Source organism: Lycium ferocissimum, chromosome 3 (assembly GCF_029784015.1).
Source record: "Lycium ferocissimum isolate CSIRO_LF1 chromosome 3, AGI_CSIRO_Lferr_CH_V1, whole genome shotgun sequence".
In the NCBI taxonomy this organism is placed as follows: Eukaryota; Viridiplantae; Streptophyta; class Magnoliopsida; order Solanales; family Solanaceae; genus Lycium; species Lycium ferocissimum.
Window position 1 is genome coordinate 68,411,072 of NC_081344.1, and position 16,991 is coordinate 68,428,062.

The 16,991-nt window shown below is 31.4% G+C and overlaps 1 protein-coding gene and 1 non-coding gene across 2 annotated transcripts; one reads left to right on the forward strand and one right to left on the reverse strand.

Moving 5' to 3' along the window:
* The first annotated feature begins 7,221 nt into the window (after positions 1-7,221).
* On the forward strand, positions 7,222-7,294 carry TRNAK-UUU (transfer RNA lysine (anticodon UUU)). The gene has a single exon. It is a non-coding gene; the product is annotated as a tRNA-Lys (tRNA).
* Positions 7,295-13,025: 5,731 nt separating this feature from the next.
* On the reverse strand, positions 13,026-14,936 carry LOC132050528 (uncharacterized). Its single transcript, XM_059441797.1, has 2 exons — positions 14,221-14,936; positions 13,026-13,521 (listed from the first exon to the last, which is right to left on the reverse strand). The coding sequence occupies exons 1-2, from the start codon at positions 14,710-14,712 to the stop codon at positions 13,456-13,458; spliced, it is 558 nt and encodes a 185-aa protein (XP_059297780.1). The 5' UTR covers positions 14,713-14,936; the 3' UTR covers positions 13,026-13,455.
* Positions 14,937-16,991: the final 2,055 nt, after the last annotated feature.

The window sequence follows — 16,991 nt, forward strand, 5'->3', positions numbered from 1 at the left end:
AAATGGGTAGAATTTTTTTTTTTAAGCCACAAAGATAGTTTTTTTAACGAACCAGACACGACCCACTAACAAAAAATTTACCATGTGGCGTTAGAAAAATATCTCTACTAAAAAAATGGGTAGACTTTTTTTTAAAGCCACATGGTTTTTTTTAATTAAAAAATAAGATAAATGATTTTTTTTAAAAAAAAATTTCCGTTAGCGAAAAGAATATATTTGCACTATTTTTGTAATGACAGGGGTATATTTGCACCATTTTGTAACGGTAAGGATATATATACATTACTTTTTTAATGGGGGTATATCTGCTCTAAATCGCAAAATTGAAGGATATATTTGCACCTTAGCTCGAATGAAAATCAACAATTCACCAGTGTACTACTTCACAACATTCCTTACAGGAGTAATAATTTGTAACATCACATCACTCCCTAATTTTAAAATGGAATAGTCCTAGAGTGGAGCAATTCAATTTGCTAAAAGACATTTATTCCTTAGGAGACAAATTAATATTCGAGTAATCAAAAATTTGAAATAAAGGCATAAAGCTCATCTTCGGGTAAAAATTTATCCAAAATTTGGTATTTTCGGACACTCTTATCATTGCATCATAACTAATTAGCACATATTTTTAACTCAACTTGTGACACAACCATGACAATACGTTCTTGACGTTATGCTATAAGTTGGGCTTTTCTCTAGATATACAAATTAAACACATATATTAGTGAATTTTAACTATAGTTTATAATTATTTTATTAGTGACATGATTATATAAATGTTTTTTAAAAACATAAAAAGAAAAAAAGATATATAGGTGAAACTTATCTGATCCTGCATTTACATTATCAGCAAGGTAGCAAAACAGAACTCTCAAAGAGGTAACACAAACTCATAGAGCACTACAATGATATATGATAATCAATAATTATTGTACATTACAAATTTCATTCAATAGCATCATATAACATTCATTCAAAAGCACGGGCCAAACGAAAAAAGAAATGAACATGCTGCAATGGAAACAATTATTTTTGATAATGTGATTGGGCCCGTGCTTCCTTTTCTAGTATGACTAGCAAACTATGTTATATGCGATGCGCTTGTTCCCAAATATATTAATTTATTCAATTTAGTTAGTCTTTATGGTTTGTATATTTTGCAAAGGATACAACGATTCTCCTTAGTGAGTCTCCATATTATTATTTTTCGTCTTATTTTTTCACTTAATTTCTCAATTGTTGTTAAAATTTGCCTTATTTTGGTTATATCTGCCTCTTTTTATATTTAGTAAGTTGATAATTCAAATATTCTACATGTCAAGTTTATAATCACAAGATTGAAAGGATATTTTATTACATTATACACATTTTTAATTTAGGACCACAAGATAGTCTATCTTTATTTCTCAAACTTCGTGTCTAGTCAAATGTAGACACTTAAATTAAGACAGAGGGAGTATATGCCAAATGAAAGAAATGAAAGGACAATTGAGATACTGCGAACACGTGGGGACTTAAAAAGTAAACATACAAGAGGTAGTATTAATGTTAAACTTCTGAAATGTATACATGTTAGTCCTGGCTTAGAGTACAATTTCAGTTGCTTTTTGTACAACCTATTGTTGTTGTGTTCGTCCACTTGGGCGTTTGTTGTTAAAAAATAAAAAATAAATTATCTTATTTTGGTTATGTCCGCCTCTTTTTATATCTAGTAAGTTGACAATTCAAATATCCTACATGTCAAGTTTATAATGACAAGATTCAAACAATATTTTATTATATTATACACATTTTTAATTTAGAACCACAAGATTTGAAAGTCTATGTTTATTTCTTAAACTCCATGTCTAGTCAAACGTAGAAACTTAAATTGAGACAGAGGGAGTACATGCCAAATGAAGGAAATAAAAGACAATTAAGACAATAAGGACCTGTGGGGACTTAAAAAATAAACACACAAGAGATAGAATTAATGTTCAACTTTTGAAATGTAGACATTTTAGTCCCTGCTTAGAGTACAATTTCAGTTACTTTTTATACAACTTATTGTTATGGTGTTCATCCACCTTGGGCGTTTATATATAAGAAGAAGAAAAAGATAGAATAGAAAAATAGACATATATTTTTAGTAATGTGGCCAAGTATAATGGGACGAAGGGAGTACTTCATTTTTATTAATTCTTAAAGAACGTGAAAAGTCAAGTATAGTAATGGGGTCAAGTAATATGAGACGAAGGGAGTACTTCATTTATTAGTTTTTAAAGAACGTGAAAAGTCAAGTAATGTGGCTAAGTAATATGGGAAGTAGGGAGTACTTCATTTATTAATTCTTAAATAAAGTGAAAAGTCAAAAGTGAAAAAGTAAAGTGCACGGAGGAAATAAATATGTGTCGGAGAATTAAAATTGAAATGCATACATGTATACATGAGAAAAGAATAAATATTCAGCAAGAACGTGAAAAGTCAAAAGTGAACAAGAAAAAGTACACGGAGGAAGTAAATATGTCTCAGAGAATGAAAATTGAAGTGCATACGTGTATACATGAGAAGAGAATAAATATTCAGTACAATAACATATATCCACGTGGAATTTATTAATTCTAAAAGAACGTGAAAAGTCAAAAGTGAATAAGTAAAAGTGCACAGAGAAAATAAATTTTTGTAGGACAATTAAAATTGAACTGCATACGTTTATACATGAGAAGAGAATAAATATTCAGCAAGAACGTGAAAAGTCAAAACTGAACAAGTAAAAGTGCACAGAGAAAATAAATGTGTCAGAGAATTAAAATTGAAGTGCATACGTCTATACATGAGAAGAGAATAAATATTAAATACTATGACATATGTCCACGTGGGATAGGTAAAATGTACAAGTTATATAGCTTATGGTACAAGCATTCATGGCGTGTACAATTTATAAGGCTTTTGGTACAAGTTGGTAATGTTGTGTTGGTCCTCCTTAGCCACTTATTACTACTATATATAAGGGAGAATCAAAGGACTTTTGTAGTCCTCACAAAAGTTTTCAAATTAATGTTAAACTTTTTAATTAATTACTTTTAGGTCCTTTTTTATTTTATAAGATAATTTTTTCAAGAATGTAATTTTAGCCTAATAAAAAAGTTATGGACAATTTTTAAATGATGCCATATAGTGTTGAAAAGTGAAGACAATGTCATTCATTGAGATCGGGTTATCTTTAAATTCTCTTGCTTGGTTAACTAAATTTAATTTTTTTTTTTTTTAGTATAGAGAATACATGAAGAATTAAATTTTATTGAATCTTGAGGTACAATTTAATAAATATAGGTTATTTCTTGAATTTCGTCTGAAACTAAGGTGAAAAATCACATATAACTAGCATAAACCTTTGATGCAAGATAATGAATGAAAATTTAATCAATGTCAAAACAAATCGATTTTTATCTATGAATAAAATCACACGCTCACAAATTCACAAAAAGACGAAAATATTTTTTGATTTATGAGCTTTGCAAGTTGTAATTATCATACTTTATCATAATCAATGTTAGTATAGGATATCGAGTCATTGTGTCCCTTTGAGATTTGCTAATTTTTCTACTTAACTTTCTTCCTCATAAATAAATTTTTCATTAAAAATCATCTAATTGTGTGACGAAAAAACTTTAATAATTATAAAACTTATCAATAAGATATCATTAACCTGCAAATATATTAAATTAATTATGCGGTAGAAAATGTGTCACATTATACATATTTAATAAGAATTTCTATTTTTATATTATGAGTTTGCACGGGCCTTCTGTAACTAGTATATAATAGAAATGTAAGAGTATCTTTTTTAGCCACGTATCCATCATGGTGGTTCATTGTCCAATCTGGTCATTATTTATTTTAATATGAAAACAAAATATAAAATAATTTCTTATGAAGACTTATAATCTAAATAGAAAAAAAAATAAAAAATTACTAGGTGGCTGACATGCAAGGTTCTTCTAACAATAGACTGTATTGGCTTGCTAATAATGTCACCTCGACTCGATGGCGTATGCCAGTTATTGCGTAATGAATCAAATATTTTTCTTGTTTAATTTATGTATATAGAAAAGTTTTAAAAAAATGGTTCAATCAACTCATACATGATGAATTCTACGATACATTGGTGATGAGTATATAACGCAACTTGAGTTGCAAAGTCTTGTGCCATAAATGCATAAGCAGATAAAATATTACATGTGTTTAGTCTATTAAAGAAGTAATACAGGATAAAGCAAGGCCCAATTGAAAATACAAATGACTACTCTAATCATTAATTAAAGAGAATCAAAGAAAACCCATCGGATTATAAATTGTATATTACTTAAAAGCAATACCGATCTAAGGAATATCAGTTAAAAGAGATCAAAAAATGTTGATGTTACCACCGAAGGATGTGGTGCAACCAGGGGCGAATTTATGTGTAATAAATGGGTCACGTGAATACATGGTCACCCGACTAAATTCACTATATTATGTGTATAGTTCTTATAAATATATCTAATATTAACTTTTGCTGCACGTTCTGTTCCTTTTATTTCTTCATTTCCCTTCTTCTAATGCAAATAAAAATGTAGTACTTGAGATTTGAACTTGGAACCACAAAGTAAATTTTGAACCTCCTAAACCACCGAGCCAACTTGTAGTCTTTGGTTTATGAGATTCAAAATTTATATATGTGCATAAAAAATAAAAATATTACCATATATATAATGTGTATTTTTCGAGGGTGTTTGGGCGAACACCTTTCCGCCCCTGATGGTGAACCCATCCTCTTAAATTCCTGGATTTGCCTATGGGTGCAGCGGATAGGCCTGCTCCTCACTTACCAGAGGTCTCGGGTTCGAGCCTTGAGTATGGAAAAATCCTTGATAGGGCTTCCCCCGGATGGGGCCTTACATGGCGCGAATCCGAATATAGTCGGGTTCCAATGCGGGTATCGAACATTGGATGAGAAAAAAAAATTATTGATGTTGGATATGTATCTTCAACTTTTAGTTGCAATCTACTTTCTTTTAACTTTTCATCTCTTGAATTGCATGAATCTGTTATCCTCTCATTCAATTCCTTTCGCTTTTCTATTTCACTTCCTACTAATTTTGAGCTTAACTTATTCCTTTCTCTTATATATATATTAATTAATTATTGTAAAGCAATTTGACATTATCATAATATTTTTACCGTAGTAGCAGATTACCTATTTTATTTTTAAGATTACATATCTACTTTTACAAGTGCACAACTTCCTATTTTACCACAAATAATTGTTTTTAGGATTCCCTAATTGAAGTTGCATTTTCTTTATATAATTTAGCTGTCTCAAAATCAACTTCAAACCCGAAGGTTTGAAGTTGACTTGAAGGTCAAAAGAAGATTAAGGAGAACCATCACCACTATTAATAGTATGATAGTTGCAAAATTGACTAAACTTCAAATAATTTGTAACAATTAGATACATTTTAAATAAAGATGTTGAAAGGGGCTCAATGGTGTCATTTCTACTTTACACATAAGTGCAACAACAAGACCTACAGGGGTCATTTGCACTTTTGTCCTTATTTTATGCCCCTTATAATAAAAAAAATATTTTGGGCATAAGTTTATATTTTTGTATCATAATACCCCACAAATTGTAGCCTCACATGACTTTAGCTTCTAAAGAACTTATACCCGGTAGGCATAAATTCGATTTTAAAGGGGAGAAATTAAAGACCAGTCCATTTGAAGGGAAAACCGTGCAATTTCTTCGAGGAAGAAAGACATGGTGTGGCCACCAGTAAAAAGAAAAGCCCAAAAAGGCCCCATTTTAAGATAATGGCCGCAAATAGTCCTCAAGCCCAAACTAAAAACAAGCTCTAACCAAAACCTAAAATTTCACTTAGCACTCTCTCTCTCTCCTACTTTTCACTAGTTGCCGTCATCGATATTGAGTATCTGTGTCTTCTCCGTTGCCGTCTCTTCGTCAACATCGTTGCTTTTCCATCTCCAGCGAAATTAAACTCCGCCATCTCTGTTGGCGATGATCTCTTCCAAATCGTCCAACATGCTAAGCGTCTCCGACGGCGATGATCTCTTCGGAGACATCATTCCTTTGCCATCCATTCACCTTGTAGAGCTCAAGCCTAGACCCGGTCTCCACTACCGTGTAGTCGTTGATGAAGATAACGTCCCCAGTGCTGATTAGGGTTTCTATTGGTCAATGGTTAGGGAATCCGCGTTTTAGGGTTCCGTACGAGATAAACAACTTCACACGGGTGAAAAATAAAGAGATAATATCAAACTATGCAGTAAAATCATCAGATTTATGGCCGTTCGATAGAGATCTGGCAAAAAAAAATTTCGGCGGTCTTCATTTTTTCTCCGAAAATCCTTGCCTATCTAAATAATGTATAATATGTGTATCATTAGTGTTATACATTTTTACAAACATTATATATTTATTATACATTTATTTACACACATTACACGACAATGATATATTTTCTATACATATACGGTAGGGATACATATTCTATATAACAATTGTACTGTTTCTATATGTATGATACATTTTTAATACATATACAGTAGTGATACATATACAATAATGATACATATTATATACATATGCTGATATTAGTTGAAAAATGACTAGAAAATGGAATTATTTTGAAAAGGCTAAAAATATATTTTAAGATTTTTGGATCACCGGGTGTCGATAGTTTCACCCGGATGGCCATTGATGTCCTTTTCCCTTTCTTCGACCTTAAAACTATACAGCCCAAACCTTATAACTATTGCAACTTCCAACTGGTCCATTTTGGCTTGAGAGATATACTTGGGCTTCTTCTCAAATATTTCCTTACAAACCTTTAATCATTGCAGTATCTTTATAAATTAAGGTCCTTTTATATAGGTACATGTCTACATGTTAACTCAATTCCGAAATGTTTTATGAGATCTAACAAACAGACTTGCAAGGCATTTTTGCAAAATTCGCAATACTTATGATCATTATCATTAATTAATCAAAATAAGCTGTCACTCTTCATTCAAACTCAATGTCAATTATAAACTAAGTTAAGTTGAACAAAAAATGAAGGGATCTGAGACGACCGTGGCTTAAAATCTATGCGCTTCAATTTTTTTAAGGGTTAAAGAATTCAATAAAGATATGAATTGGAGTATTAATTAGAAACTTAAATGCAGTTAACGAATGCCGTCTTAGCTCAGCTGGTAGAGCGCATGGCTTTTAACCATGTGGTCGTGGGTTCGATTCCCACAGACGGCGGTAGAACTTATTTTAATTTTGATTGTCGTCTAATTATCAAGAAGATTGTTATGAACAAAAAAAAGTCAAAAATAACTTTATATATACTAAGTATATGATTAGTATATAATTCCTCGATTAAAGGAGTGCATGAATCCCTTATAAGTCTGTCCCTAATGTTAGGTCTTCGTTCCATTCGTAAACAATCGTTCACCGTATAACCGAATCTAATACTATCCTGCCTAATATTGGACATTGTATTTGGGAAAGAAAAGATCACTGTATATTGTTTGCACATACGAAATACTATGAAAAAAAATTGCTAGCTTTGAGCATGCTGAAACAAGAGATTCTAAGCCTTTCTAACTTTGACAATCTCATTATTTAATCACCAACAAGGATTGGGGTGGGATAGAAGGTTCCTTTACACTTTAACTAAGGGTCTCCGATTTAAGTTCTGAGTATGAAAAAAATTATGTTAGAAATCGCTTCCTTTTTTGTCGGAACTTTGATCGTGGCAAGCCAAACTTCTGATGCATATGTTGGAAGTTTGCTTGCACAAGCAATATGACCAAATTTCAGATAAAATTTGTAACTTGGATGTGGATGTTTGTTGCTTCAATTTTGTACGTCTGAAGTTGTTTCTAAAATGGCTAATTTATAAATATTTATAAATTTCGATCATGACTTAAACGGGAGTGCCAAAATCGACACACTTGCCACAAAATAGCGACGTAGTCACTTTTACCAATTCTTTTCGAGAGACATCTTTGGACCACCTTGGCATGTGATTTTTTTGTGGTGACTTTTAATCAAACATCACCACGGAAAAAGACCATTTTTGGCAACTCTTCATTGTTGTAATCGAATAAATTTCAGTGTTTGGACATTTCTTAGCGTATCGTCTCAAAAAATATCTTTTTGCGATGAATTTTGCATGTGATGATTTTAATTGCCATAAAAAGTCTGATTAATTTTTTCTAGTGCTACAAAATTTAATTTTCTTGGGAAACTTAGATGTTCCTTTGTTTTGCTTCTTTTTCCTAAATAATTATTTAATTCCCTAACTGTTCCACTATTAGAATAATCTAGTTGACATAGTCCTATTGTCCTAATCTTCAACATGTGGAGGGGATCGGGAGGAGAAAAAAAGGAGTGTCTAGAAAAGGAAAGAACAAAAGAAAAAGGAAAGTGAATTTAATTAGAAGTCATTATCACTGAATATTAATAATAGAGAGAAGCATCAGAGACAAGAACAAAAAGGACAGCAAGTGGTCTTTTTGTTCCTTAATAAAACCAGCTAAATTTTTATTAATTATTTGATTGAATTTTGAAATAAAATAAACAATAATAACCAGCTAAAATCCAACAGGTAGCAAGTGCTCAAGAGTCAAGTCAACAATACTAACATGGGGGTTCAATGTAATATTTTATTTCTATTTCTTTTCTTTCTTGATTTTCCACCGAGGTTTTAGTATTTGGGCTAATTAAATTTAAATTCGCATCGAAAATCCTCATATTAGATAGTAAAAGACTTTTTAATAAAGTGACTCAATATTCAAAGCTCAAACTTGTGATTAAAACTAAAAAAATATTTATCATTCCATCAAAATCCTCTATGATATTTCCATTTTCCACCTGAGTAGCTAACATCCTAGCTAGCTTTTGTTATTGTTTTGTTGCGTATATTACTATTATATATAAGAGCCAATGTGGGGCTTTTTGTAGTCCTCACATTATATTTTGTCCTATGATGCTGTGTCACGTGGCTGATTTTTGCTCTCTTTCATAGCCATGCCCACTTGGGCCTTTGTAATTGGACCATATATCTTCTTCTTCTTCTTCTTTTTTTTTTTTTTTTTTTTTTTTTTAATCTCTTGTTGTCCCTTATTAAATTATTCCTTTTATTCGTTTTTATGTCATACTAAAAATATATTTTTACTTATTTATTTTAGCAAATCACAAAAGATTTAATAATTCTTCCTATATTACCGTTATCATTAACTACATAAAGTATTAGTAGTCAAACTTAAATTTTAATTAGAATATTTTACTCCTAATAAATAATTTCCTAAAGAAAGTGCCAAGTCAACACGAGGGAGTACAAAAAAGAATCGAGGGAGTACCTTTTACATTATTTGTTATTATAAATTTTGCTAAAATTTATGCAACTTTGGAGTCACTGTTTCATTTTCAATCAGAACATTTATTAGATCTTAATATTTAGTGCCCCATAATCTCCTCTTTGGGCGTGTTTATGAAGGAAAATATTATTTTAAAAATATTTTTTTAGGAAAATAAGTGTGTTCTTTCTTATTTTTTTGTGTTCAGTACGTAAGCAAAATATATTATCCTAAAATCAATTGTATATAATCTAGACAAGTACTATGGGAGATGGGGTGGAGGTGGGGATGTGGTGGGTGGTGGGGATGGGGGCTACGATGGTGGGGTATTGAAGATGAGGTGTATTGGAGGGCGGGGAAGTCACAATGAATGTGGAATGTTATTTGTGGAACTTAATTTTCTTGCTTCTACTAAGGAAGTCATTTTCCTCATTTTGAATGATCTTATTTTCCTAGAAAAAATATTTTTCAAAATTTTTGACCAACCCAATATGGAAAAATTGAAAAACATTTTCTAAAAAACATCCAAAATTTTTCTCCATACCAAACACACCCTTTATTTGTTTTAAAGCTCCAAAGTTTTGCTTCTTTCGTGAATATAGAATATTATGTCCCTTTGTATTTGCTAATTCTCCTTCAAAACTTCCTTCCTCATAAATAACTTGATGACTTGTTCTTTAAAAATCATTCAATTATGACTAAAAAACTTTAATAATTATGTAGACGTGCCACTAAAATAAAGTAATTATACAATAGAAAAATGTGATATAAGTTATATTTTTATAGTTAAATTTACTATTTTTTCATCATGAGTTTGGGCCCGAGCTTAGCACGGGCCTCACCCAACTAATATATACTCCCTCTGTTTCAATTTATATGAACCTATTTTCTTTTTAGTCCGTATCAAAATGAATGACCTCTTTCTTAATTTGGAAATAAATTCACTTTATGAAATGATTTACAGCCACACAAATATTTAAGATTTATTTTAAACCACAAGTTTTAAAAGTTTTCACTCTTTTTTAAATATCGTGTTCAGTTAAATGGATTCACATAAATTGAAACGGAGGGAGTATAATATATGCCATCTTACATGTGATTTCATCAGATACAGACATAAAATCTACGTGGTATGTGATGTATTTATCAACTACTACTAAATATTCTGACCATGTCTGCCATGATTATCTTTTTACATGATTAATTTTTTATAGTATAATGATGGTATCAGCCATCTGGCAACGTATATTTCTAACTATTTCACTAAGCACCAATTATTATCTGAAGGGTAGCACTAAAGAAATAGTAAATAATAGTTATCTTCATGTGATTTAAAGGGTATGAGCCGTCAAATTAGTCATTACTATTTGCATTATGACAGACTACCTATATATGAGCCCGTTTGGATTGGCTTATAAGTTACTTATAAGCTATTTTTAGCTTTTTTAAGTGTTTAACTGATCAGCTTAAAGTCATTTTATGCTTAAATTAAACTCAAAAAAATAATTAGACCTGTTTGGTTTAGCATATCTAAAGTAGCCTTATAAATTTAAAAATTATATAAGTTCGCTTTTTTTTAAGCCCATCCAAACAGGCTCTATATCTCCTTGGGCGCAGTCTTTTTATGAACCTTGCGTGAACGTGGGTATTTCGTGCACTGAACTACCATTTTCTTTTTACCAACTATTACCTCCCATCAATATAAATTTGAGATAACTTTGTCTGCTAAAGTTCAAAAAAATAGAAAGAAAATCACCTAATATCTTTATTGATTTTCAAAGTATATAGTTTAATACATAAATAAATAAATAAAAAGTACAAATTATATACTTCATCAATAAGTTATAATTTTTTTTTTTTAGTGTGTGTGTTTTTTTTTTTTTTTGTCGTTGGTTGTGGGGAATTGGGTTGCGGGGCGGGGAAAGAGAGGGGGGGGGGGGGGTTGTTGGAGGTGGAGTGGGGAGGTAGGAGAAACAAATTTTGGTGAATTTCAATTGCTATAATAAAGAATCAAGCTCACCCAAAAACAGTGCCCACATAAAATATGCTTCAATAGGATCAAGGGATAATTTGGGGTTAGCCATTGTAGTCAAAATATATGAAGACCATGCAATATGGTGTGTAGTACTATCGATGTTTATGTCTATCCAATGAATACGCATATGTATAAGTACGTACTCTATTATTTTTAATTATAATTACTTATAGTTTCACCTCAACTTATCTTTAATCATTGTAAATTAATGTAACATGGAGTAAACATTGAGTGTAGGTAAATTTATTTAAAAAATTAGAAATCATGTTCTGAATCTCATCAGAAGCAAAAAAAAAAAAAAATTGCTACTAAGAGATTTGTTTTTATCAGCACAACCCGTGATAGACAGAGTTACTCAACAACTACACCAAAGGGAGGTACTCCAATAAATATCTAATAAAATAGTTAAGTTGTTTGTAAATGGATCGAGATATCAGCTCTATAAAAAAGAGTTTTATTTTATATAGACTGTATCTAGCTATTGCACTTTACATAGGTCTATCAAGTATATCTGGGACATGTTAATTCAATTTAATCTACCTAATATAGATACCGGAAGTGTGACAGTAAACAAAACAGAACAAAGCATGGATTGCGGTAACCAAATGTGCATTGGAAAAAAGTTGGTGCTCACTTTTCTGTTGCCATAACAACTTTTGACAGATGAAAGATACTCAAGGAAGTGGAAAACCACTCTGGCAAATTACAGCCCTTTCAATTTAAAACAGCAAAAGACAAAGTTTCTTTTTAACTTGCACATCCAACACATACATAAAAAGCCTTTAGGCCAAATAACCAATTATACAGATTCCAACCTTAAATGCCTCATTCCACTGAAAAAGATAGGCTATCTATCTAGTCTCTTCATAATCTTGTTTTTGTGTGAGAGATAGCATGAAAGTTTGTCCTCTCTTGCAAACATATCAACATATATGTGGTCTCTGGTCTAACAGTCAACAAAATGGGAGAAAAATCATGAAAAATCAGTGTTTAAGTAGCCGTTTGGCCACGAGAATTATTCACTTTTTTTGGAAATAATTTTTCACTTCATTTGAAAATCGAATTTTCAACTCCAAACCTCTTTTTCAACTCCATCTTCATATATTCCAAATAAAATGCTCTCCTCTCCTTTGCAAAAAGTATAACTAAACACAACACCATATTCAATTCCAAATAAAGCGAAAAATATTTAAAATGTATGGCCAAACGCCTACTAAATCTTAACCGAGGCAAGATAACACATAGATGATTTTTCACATTCCCGAGCCTTAGTGGACGAAGTTACTTAGTACATGTACTAGTAAGAAGTATCAGGTAAAATAGTCGAGATAGGCGCAAGGCGAATCAGACTAATGTCATAAAAAAAAAAAAATTAACCTATGTGTTTTGGACCACTCTTTCTGCACTGCAAACCAGAACTTGCTCCTTATCCATACAAGCTTATCCAGCAAAACCTTTTTCATTGGTTGACTAAATCAAAGTTTATTATCATAAAGATGATTTCTATGATTTACTTAAGAATGAGTTAATGCATATTAGCAGCAATCAACCCCTATTTAAAGCAAAACCACAGTCAAAATACAAAGACAGGAAATAGTACAAGAAAGAAAAAAATGCAAATTTATTTCATTATTTCATATTCTATGTCTCCAACTACAAAAAGTGATAATTTATAACTATGTCCATAAATGAATCCAACAAAAGAAACAAACCTTATCTGAGAAAGAAATTTCACATTTTTGAGCAGATGACCTGTATCCCCCTATACCCCCATGTACTCTAAGATGCCCTTGTAGCAATTGGCATCAACTCTCTTGTTTTCCTCCAATTTCTAATATTCGATTCCAACTTTCACTCACTGACTCTAGATTCTGAATTCGCATCTGTCTTTAGCAAACCAGCATAGCACAATTTGTGACAGACAAAACTCTCTGCAGACATTTACATACAAGGAATGACAGACATCCAAAGAACTTGATTGAGCTATGTGCAATTCTTGTAACCAAATTTTTGACCAGCATATTCTACAAAACAGCACTGCCAATATTCTTCCCCTGATCAAGCTTGTATTGAATCTTCCTGGATAGACTCTGCACATATAAAAAGAACCAATCGATCAGTTATGAATCAATTCCAAACTTGTTGGTGTCAGCTAAAAAAGTAACAAGAAACATTGAAACAATTTGACAAGAAAAAGGTACATCAAGATTGTACTACTTATGGCACATTATGCATAATGCTGACAGAAACAAAGAGCAAAGTACTTATAAGTTCAACAAAATTTACAATCTTGGAACATTCTGCCAGCAACTTGTGCAAATACTTGTACTAACTATATATGTTTAAGATAGAATTTTTCAGCTTTAATCAACAAAATAGACATAAACCCAAAAAAAACCATTTCAAGAAATCACACAGATTAACAATCCATTTGGTAATTGGATTACTATCAAGGACTAAAGTTCACATTCTTGTAACCAAGAAGTAGACTATAAAATCATTTCAAATTCCAATACTCACTAATTTGTCCCTCTTAGTCATAGAATCTTGAGAAGCAAATAAAGTCAAACCTATCTATAACAACGTGTTCCTATGCTTTTTTGTTGCTACAGCGAAATGCTGCTATAAAAAACATATAATATAACATAACATGAAAGATCCTGACAGGGAATACTTAAGCAGGCGCGAATCAAGATTAGTCGGACTTAATGTCTAGCTATTGATTCATTCACACAATAAACAAAAAAACATAGTACTTAAAAACAAAGCAATTATGAAAAAAACAAGACCTTAGAGTTGGCAACATCATCTTCAAGATCTGTAGTAACCTGAACAGCAACACATTCTTTTGGATTGTCAAATGAAGATAATGAAAACTGCTTAGAAACAACTCCAACATCAAAGTAAATGACACCAGAACTTGATGAAGATACATATATTTTCTTGACTTGAAACCACAAAAACAAATCTTTAGCTGAAATACCAGTAATTAAATCGATCTGTCCATAACTTAAAGTCCCTGATACATATCTTTCATAGTGTAATTCATTTTCTTTTTTCTCAAATTTTGAATTACAAGGTTGATCTAAATGAACCACAAATTTACCAGAGTTATCTAATGTAAAATTCCTCACACCCTTTGGTAATAATCCCATTGGTAATCCATGGGATTTAAGAACTTCATAAATAGATGAATTTGCTTCTATCAATAGACATAAAGAACATAGAAAAAATGTAAATATAACAAAGGAATTTCCAAGATTATGATGAAGAAGAAGCATATTGATGTTACCAAAAAAATATTGTTTTTTTTTTTTTTTTTTTTTTTTTTTTTGTGTTATTGCATAGGAAGAGAGGAAAAAAAGATTTGGGGTTTTGAGAAATTTATGGTTTTGTGGGTTTAAAAGGTGAGATTTTTATTTTTTATTTTTTAGAAAAAAAAAGAAAATGATGGTGGTGGAGAAGAATAAGAACATATGAAGAACAAGGAGAAGCTTAGAGGCAAGTGTTGCCAGCAGGAGTACAGAGAGGATTAGGAGGAATTATCAATTATTGGTGTTCATTGTGGGGTCCCTTATAAGGTATTTTCCCATGTGGTGAAGTGCACTGGAGCTAGCTAGCTAGCAGTATAATGATGGGCAAAAAAAAAATATATTTCGTGTTTACACCATACTAATAAATAAGGAAAAGTACATGAATGCACGATTCTGATATGGCATAATACGTAGTCAGGCACTCGAACTTAGTCTAAGTTGACAACTAAACACTTCTACTTTGAGAATGCGCATCTAGACGTCTTAACTCGTCTCCACTGTGTTGATTGAATACTCTAACTTACAAAATGATCAACTAGACACTTCCAAAATCTATATGTCACGTCAGTGCCACGTCAGCATTGAGTGTCCATGAAGCATAGTGGGAACAAGTTGAGACGTCTATATATGTACTCTCAAAGTTGGAGTGCTTACTTGACAGCTGAGACCAAGTTTGAGTGTCTGTTTATGTATAATGTCTTTTGATATCGTTATTTAACTTGTGCTGGTTTTTAAAAGTTCTTTATAGTGCATCGGCTATAGACAACTTTAGACGTATTAACCTACCGGTGACCACCTATATGTGGCCCTTTGCAGGGTGCTTTCTCGATCAAGACGGAATTGATCTTCTCGACGCATCTCATATGTTGTACCGTGACTCGTTTTTCTAAGTAATGGGGAGAGTCTTAATTTAGTCTTCATAAAGTCTGATTTCGGACGCAGTGGTTGAAATTTAGACACATGGATAAAGTTTAATTAATTTGCCTAAATTTCAGCTATACATGGGTGAAGTTCAGTCATTTTCGCTACACTTCAGCCATTTCAGCTTAAACTTCTGTCATATACGGCTGAAGTTCAGGCAATTTTTATTAAACTTCAATCATGATCGAAGTTCAGTCATTTTTGCTTGAAGAAGGACATAAATGACTGAAGTCAAGAAAAAATGACTAAAATCCAACCATATGTAACTTCATACAATGCGTCTTAATTGATTTTGTCAAGCCTAAATTCAGGCACTGCATATCTAAAGTTGTCTATGTATAAAAAATTTAAAAAGACGAGTATAGGTTAAATGGCGATGTAAAACAGACTGCCTATGATATTTTTACTGATAAATGTGTGATTTCATCACGATCTCCATATCGCATCATTGCTCGTATGTCCGCTTCTACTTGTCTAAATGTAATTCAAGCAGGTTCAATGTATATAAAAATCTGGTTAATCACAAACTCTTCTTAAAAAATTAGTATTAAAAAGCTTTTAGACAGTGTAAGGAAGGAATAATCTGTATTTTCTATTGAGGATTTTCGGAAAAATCATATTCCATTGATTCTTCCGACACCATATACATGCGTCAACTCCCATATGTGATCGCCGTAGTAAATAGAAGAGAAAATCAAATTTAAATCTCTATCGTTATAAATTTTACAGAAACATATTGTTTGCTAATAGAATTTTTATTCAATTTATAATTATATATATATATATATATATATATTTCTTTATTAAATTATGTAATTATAATGGACTAATAGTTTAATATAAATACTGCATACGAGAAAATATCAAGAATATTGTCCATATGAACGAGTATAAATTGAGTCATAGAGGCAAGTGTTGCCAGCAGGAATACAGAAAGGATTAGGAGAATTATCAATTATTGGTGGACATTGTGGGTCCATTAAAATGAAGGAATCCCATGTGGTGAAAGTGTACCGGACCTAGTTGTAAATCAGGTGCGTCATATATGGATGATGTGAGAATTTAGCTAATTTAGAAGAAAATATTATAAAAAACTTGTATAATTATCAAATCAAACTAATAAAAGGCTTTTTAATGTATTTATCATGACTATGTTAAACAAATCAAACCCGAAATACTTTAATTTATGTTTTCAAAAAGAGAAAATATGCTTCAATTCTATATTATCAATCTACATTGGCGCAAATTTTTTAAATGGAGTAACTTTAATTGTGCCTAACATGACTGGTAAATGAGTGTGTGTGTATATATATACACATCCGTCT